The 7,221-nt window shown below is 30.0% G+C and overlaps 1 protein-coding gene across 1 annotated transcript; it reads right to left on the minus strand.

Moving 5' to 3' along the window:
• Positions 1–5,550: 5,550 nt before the first annotated feature.
• Positions 5,551–7,221, minus strand: LOC124928585 (flotillin-like protein 4). Its single transcript, XM_047468823.1, has 2 exons — positions 6,803–7,221; positions 5,551–6,727 (listed from the first exon to the last, which is right to left on the minus strand). Exons 1-2 carry the CDS (start codon positions 7,196–7,198, stop codon positions 5,675–5,677), a joined length of 1,449 nt encoding a protein of 482 aa, XP_047324779.1. The 5' UTR covers positions 7,199–7,221; the 3' UTR covers positions 5,551–5,674.

A 7,221-nucleotide genomic window follows, 5' to 3' on the forward strand; every position in this document is an offset into this window, starting at 1 on the left:
AATTAGCTATATGTTCCAATTCAGGCCGGTCTACCTGTTAATGTTTATGAGGCTATATATATATATATACACGTTTTTGGGTAATTAAGATGTCTAATTAATAAGCTGTTTATTTCCAATATTTTTATTCATTATTTTATAATTATAATTAGCTTCTCTTATCACGATTATTTAATTTTAATCTAAACTATTAAGATTATCTTGCGAAATTTACAAATATAACAAAAATAATAATAATAATAATAATAATAATAATAATATATTTTTAAAGTTTAAAATTCTTAATAAATCACGAATAATATATTAAAATAAAAAATAAAACATTCTAATTTCACATTTTATTCAATTTGGTAAGACAACTTATTTTCTCACATATTTTTTCCAAATGAATATTATCTCGTGACTTTACACTTTAATTTTGGTACACTTTAATTTTAATCAATCAAATATTTGATTCATATTTTTAAAATTTGGCATCGTAACCTTACACTATGGTTAATCAGATTCATATTTTTTAACCAATTTCAATTGATGTCGGTCTATTATCCTCCAGCAAACTAATTTCAATCACACTTGATTAAAGTGTTGTACTTATTTTATTATGTTGTAAATTTAAAACATATATATAACATTTTTTATTTTATTTTTAACCGTTTTAAATTTATGGACGGGTCAACCCACATTCCAACTCAAGTATCTATTTACTCTCACATATATATATATTCAAATTAACCACAGTTCTCGACCCGACAATTCGGACAATATATATATTAAATATTAATGTTTCATTATATAAATATATATATATATATATATATATATATATATATATATATATATATATATATATATATATATATATATATATATATATATATATATATGGAGTAATGCACCAGTATTTCATCAAATCTTGAAGACTTTGAAAAATATAACCCACCTAAAGTCTCCTAAATATATCTCCATTCCATTATGTAACAATATTAACCATTGACCTTTTTTTAAAATTAAAAACAATCATAAAATCGATGATATTAATTGTGGAGTCCTACGTGCTAATTTACAGAGAAAATGAATTGTAGTTATATATAATATTGAAGATAAATTGGTCAACTAGTTATATTACAATATAATATAACCCGGCCTTCATTTTATAATTTTGATGAATGGACTAAATGAACCTAAGGTAAAGTCATGGTAAATTATTATTACATTATGTAACATGTAATTTCCGTTGCTATTTGGTGACTTGTGAAAATGATTCGTGCCATTTCTGAGTAAGAATGTACATAGGGTCAATTGTACATGATAATATTCTTCTTTCAGATATATATATATTTTGAATAATTAATGTAAAAAATAACCTCAATTGGATCGTCCACATATAATAATAGAGTGCGTACGTAAATTTCCCAGAAGTTGTCTTCGAATTCATTAAAGTAAACAACTCAATTCGATAGAATATCCAGTTAAATATTTAATATGATATTAATTATACTTTTTCATGTGGCCAAATGTCAAAAACAAACAATCAAATACGCGGATTTTAAAATTCTCTTACCGCTGGCTCAATATAGAGTTGAATTGAATTTGGTTATTTAAAAAAAAATATTATTCAAGCACATTCAATTTATTCTAAAATACTTTTAATATTATTCAGTTTGAGAGAGAGAAAAGTACGATTGAGTAGTTGCAAATAGTGGATTAGTTTGATTTAGCTTATAATCAAGCACATTCAATTTATTCTCAAATAATTTTAATATTATTCAATATGTTTGATTAAGTTTATATGCTACCTTATTTTTTTTATATTAGTATAATAATTAATAATTAATATTATATATGTATGATATTATATATATATTTAAATATATTTTTATTAAATTATCAATTTTTTATTATACTATATATTTTAAAATTTAATGTCTTATATTTAAAATAAAAAAAAAAATTATTAACTTAATTTTTATATATTAATAAATTACTAAGTTATAAAAAACATTTATTTTAAAATAAATTATATAAATATATTAGTTTCGATAAGTTTTTATTAATTTATAATTTTAAATTTTAATTAAAATAATTAAATAAAAAATAAGAAACCATTTTTATTTTTTATGCATTATTTTTTTATTGTCTGATATTTATTCATTATAACTTTTTAAAAATTTAATCTATTCATATTTTTTAACATTTATAGAGCTAAAAAAATATATAATATTATTAATTTATTTTTTATTTTATTTTAATTTTTCTAATATTTTGTATACAATTAATTATTTATAAAAATATATTAAATTGAAGAGATATATATGTTTAAATTGGTGTATTTAGATAAAAATAAATTATGTATAAAAATAATAAAATGGTTTAAATTTAATTTTGTTATTATTATAATAATAAAATATAAATAATAAATTTAATAGTTATATATGATTAAATAAATTTATAAGAAGATAAATAATCAAAAGAGAGGATAAATAAATAAATGATAAATGAGAGGAAAAAAATGTTAGATTAAAAGTTTAAAGTTGATAAAAGAAGACACCTTAACAATTCATTATCAGGGCTCTTAAACATTTTAATAATAAACTAGCACATGAATCTCTGGCAAATAATATAAAAAATCGTGAAAATTATTACGGTAAAAATGTTTATGGGCGGGTTAACCCACAATCCGACCCAAATATCAATTTACTCTCACATATATATTCAAATTAACCACAATTCTCGACCCGACAAACCGAACATTTTAAAAATTAAGCATCATTATTTATATATATATATATATATATATTAGTTAGTTAAAAAGTTGAACTTATATCGTTAAAATGTCTCGTATTCATCAAATTTGGTGTTGAATTTAAAATTTAAAGTGTTATTAGCTTAGTTGGTTAAAGGTTTGTACTTGTTTTTGTTAGGTTGCAAGTCTGAACCATACCTATAGCATTTTTAATTTTATTTTTAACTGTTTTAAGTTTATGGGCGGGTTAATCCACAATCCGACCCAAGTATCCATTTACTCTCACATATATATCCAAATTAACCACAATTCTCGACCCGGCAAATAGGACACTTTAAAAATTAAGCATCATTATATATATATATATATATATATTAGTTAGTTAAAAAGTTGAACTTATATTGTTAAAATGTCCTGCGTTCATCAAATTTGGTGTTGAATTTAAAATATAAAGTATTATTAGCCTAGTGGGTTAAAGGGTTGTACTTGTTTTGTTAGGTTGCAAATCCGAACCATACCTATAGCATTTTTAATTTTATTTTTAACCGTTTTAAGTTTATGGGTAGGTCAACCCATAATCCGACTCAAGTATCCATTTACTCTCACATATATATCCAAATTAAACACAGCTCTCGACCCGGTAATCCGGACATTATTATATATATATATATATATTAGTTAGTTAAAAAGTTGAACTTATATTGTTAAAATATCTCGCGTTCATCAAATTTGGTATTGAATTTAAAATACAAAATGTTATTAGCCTAGTAGGTTAAAGGGTTGTACATGTTTTGTTAGGTTGCAAGTTCGAACCATACTTATTGTATTTTTAATTTTATTTTTAACCGTTTTAAGTTTATGGGTGGGTTAACCCATAATCCGACCTAAGTATCCATTACTCTCACATATATATCTAAATTAACCACAACTTCTCGACCCAGCAAACCGGACACTTTAAAAATTAAGCATCATTATATATATAAAAATTAGTTAGTTAAAAAGTTGAACTTATATTGTTAAAATGTCACACATTCATCAAATTTAGTGTTGAATTTAAAATATAAAGTGTTATTAGTCTAGTTGGTTAAATGTTTGTACTTGATTTGTTAGGTTGCAAGTCCGAAACCATACCTATAGCATTTTTAATTTTATTTTTAACCGTTTTAAGTTTATGGGGGGGTCAACCCACAATCCGACTCAAGTATTTAATTACTCTCACATATATATCCAAATTAAACACAGCTCTCGACCTGGCATCCGAACACTTTAAAAATTAAGCAGCATTATATATATATATATATATATATATTAGTTAGTTAAAAAGTTGAACTTATATTGTTAAAATGTCCCATGTTTATCAAATTTGATGTTGAATTTAAAATATAAATATTATTAGCCTAATTAGTTAAAGTGTTGTGTTTGTTTTGTTATGTTGTAAGTTCGAACCATACCTATAGTAGTTTTAATTTTATTTTTAACCGTTTTAAATTTATGGGAGGGTCAACCCACAATCCGATTCAAGTATTCATTTACTCTTACATATATATATATATATATCCAAATTTAATCACAACTCTCGACCCGGCAATCCGGACACTTTAAAAATTAAGCATCATTATATATATATAATCCTATTACATCAAAATAGACTCTATGTATAATTTATAAGCAAATATAGACTACTGCTAATTTTTTATTAAAATTTTTGAGGTAAGATTCATAAACAATTTAATTATAAATTTTTAATACACCAAAATAGGTTCTGTAAAATTTATAAGCAAATTAAGAAAGAATAGTACATATATAGAAAATTAGGTAAGAATAGTACGTGTACAGAAAAATAGGTAGGGAAGGAATCATGCAAATATAGGAATAGAATTATAGAAAGAAAAAAAAAACTTCGTCAGAAACAATCCAACATATACGGATAATTGAATTATATATAATTTTAGTTGAGAAAATTGTTTTTGCAACATATATATTATTTTTTAATGAAGCGTTATTCACGTTAGAATTTTAACGGGTAATATGTGCAGAAAAAAATGTGGACATATTTGGGTTAAACTATCCTAATTATTTTGTGGTGCACTATCTGGTTGAAGAGAAATCGTCGAATTTTCAATGTTCGTAGTCGTCTGATTCGTATCATTCATAATGCTATTATTATATCGTTTTTCGAAATTCGTTCAGTAAAGCCAGTAGAGTCTCGGGGAAGTTAATCGTTTTTTTCGAAAATTTACGAGTTTGATAACTTATTTAGTACCGTTTTTCTTGTTTTCAATTTTTTATGTCATATTATGTCGTTATGTTTAAACGATTTTTTTCATTTTTAAGTTACATCAAACTTTAAAAAAAAATTACATTCAAAATCATAGTAGGAATCGCTGCAATATCATGTTTAATATATAGATATCATCTTTTAGATCTCTACATTTGATTGATTTTCCTCATTCTCATTTTGATACACCAAAAAATGTTCAATAGTTTCAACTATATTTGAATACTCCTAGTTCTGTTATGTTTAAAGAAGAAGAATAAAGCCAACAATTGGGAGCTTCACCAAATTAAACTATAGGGTTACAATTGAACAGTATTAGACTCTATTAAGTGGTCTGTCTAACTCGGCTGGTAAGGGTAAGTTTCCGAGACCTATGGTGGGCAACTTTAAACTAGGGAAGTAGAAAAAAAAATCATTTTCAGTTTTGATTATAATAATTTTAAAAAATTAATTAATTCAGGAGATAATTGGATAAACTCTGCTTATATATAAAAGGAAACCATATATAGTATTATATTGACATTTAAAATAAAAACATACACATGTTACAGAGTTTTCATTAAACAAAACATAGGGTCTTGGTTTCATTTATTTGAAATACATTGGAATAGCATATATATATATATAGCAATCATGATATTGCAGTGGGTGGTTTAGGGTTTGCGGGAGGAGTCTGTCGTCATAGTACCCATCCATGTGGGCGGCAGCATACCGGTCTGCTCATGAACCGTCTCAAACAGAGGCGGCAACATTCGATAAACCCCCGCTACTTCCTTCATCGCGCCACCTCCACCGACCGACGACGCGTCAGATCCGGCGCCGGCACCTGTCCAGATACTTATCTTGGGCTGGAGACCCTTGACGGCATTAGCGTTAATACGAGCAATGTCGGCGAACATTCCGTTAGTGATCATGAGGTAATCGCGGAGCGCATGGTAGTTCCCGCCGAGGGCGTCGAGAAGGGTTCGTAGATACGTCCCCTGAGCCTGGGCCAACGCCATCAGCCCTTCCGCCTCTTTCTTCTTCGTGTAGAAGTCCGCTTCGGCCGCTTGCTGACGGGAGAACAGCGATGCTTCGGCCGTCGCTTTTTGGGCGTCGGCTTCTCTCTCTTTCACGTATAGAGCAGCCTCTGCTTCCTTCTGTTTATTGTACAATTCCCAGTTGGCTTGTTGCACCTTGGTTTCGTATTCAACGCTGGCCTTACTCAAGAACTCGGCCTTGAGCTTCTCAGTCATCGTCAAGGCATTCATCATCTCAACCTCCCTCTGCAACTCCGCATCCCTCAGAGCCACTGCCTTGGCCGCCTCCACCTCCGCCACCTGCGCCTCCCTAGCCCACTTAGCCTTCTTCTTCGCCAAATCGGAATTAGCCTCTGCAATCTCTGCCTCCCTTTGGTTCTCGAACACCTTCACCTCCGTCTTCACCCTTATCTCTTCCTTCTTCCCATCCCCCTGCCTCTGGGTCGATACAATCCTCGTCTCTGCATCGATCTTAGCCGCGTTCTGCAATGTCTGCCCTTCTCTCAGCTTGGATCCTATCTCACCCTTCATCCTGGCCTCCGCCACGTCGACCCTGGCCTGGTTGGCGGCTTCCATCTGAGTCTTTTGCCCTAGGTAAGAGAAGTATTCGTGCCCGGGGACATCCACCAATTGCTTGACATTGGCATTGTAGATCAATAGTCCGAACTGGTTCAACTCCAATTGCACCTGTATGTAAATTTAAATTTAAATAATTAATTGAATGCAAAAGCCCCTACTTTTCGATCCTCCAATTAATAATACCTTTTGGAAGACCTCCTCCTTGAACTCCTTGGTTCCACGGAAAACCTCCTCCATGGTCATGGAAGCGGCGAGGACACGAGTCTCTCCCTCAATGATACCCTGAACGAGCTCCTTGACATGTTTGGAGAGCTTGTCGTGAGGAGAGATGAGCTTGGCGTACTTTAGGAGGCTGTCGTCGTCGTCGATTCGAGGACCGATGGTGAAGACGGCGGGAAGGACGAAGGGAAGCTTCTCGGCACTCATGGCCTGAACCTCGAAGGTGTAGTTGACCGGAGAAACGTCGAAGACGGCGTAGGACTGACCCGGAAGCACCCATGCCTTCTTTGCGATCTTGATGTCGGGGATGCCCACGCCGGTGATCACTAGGTACTCGGAAGCACTCGCTACTTTGTACATTTTTATGTTTTCTATGTAAATTT

Source organism: Impatiens glandulifera, chromosome 3 (genome assembly GCF_907164915.1).
Source record: "Impatiens glandulifera chromosome 3, dImpGla2.1, whole genome shotgun sequence".
Lineage (NCBI taxonomy): Eukaryota > Viridiplantae > Streptophyta > Magnoliopsida > Ericales > Balsaminaceae > Impatiens > Impatiens glandulifera.

Coding starts and splice junctions, on each gene's coding strand:
- LOC124928585 (XM_047468823.1), bottom strand. CDS start 7,198: ATGTACAAAGTAGCGAGTGCTTCCGAGTACCTAGTGATCACCGGCGTG. Junction 6,728..6,802: donor AGGAGGAGGTCTTCCAAAAG/GTATTATTAATT, acceptor ATTTACATACAG/GTGCAATTGGAGTTGAACCA.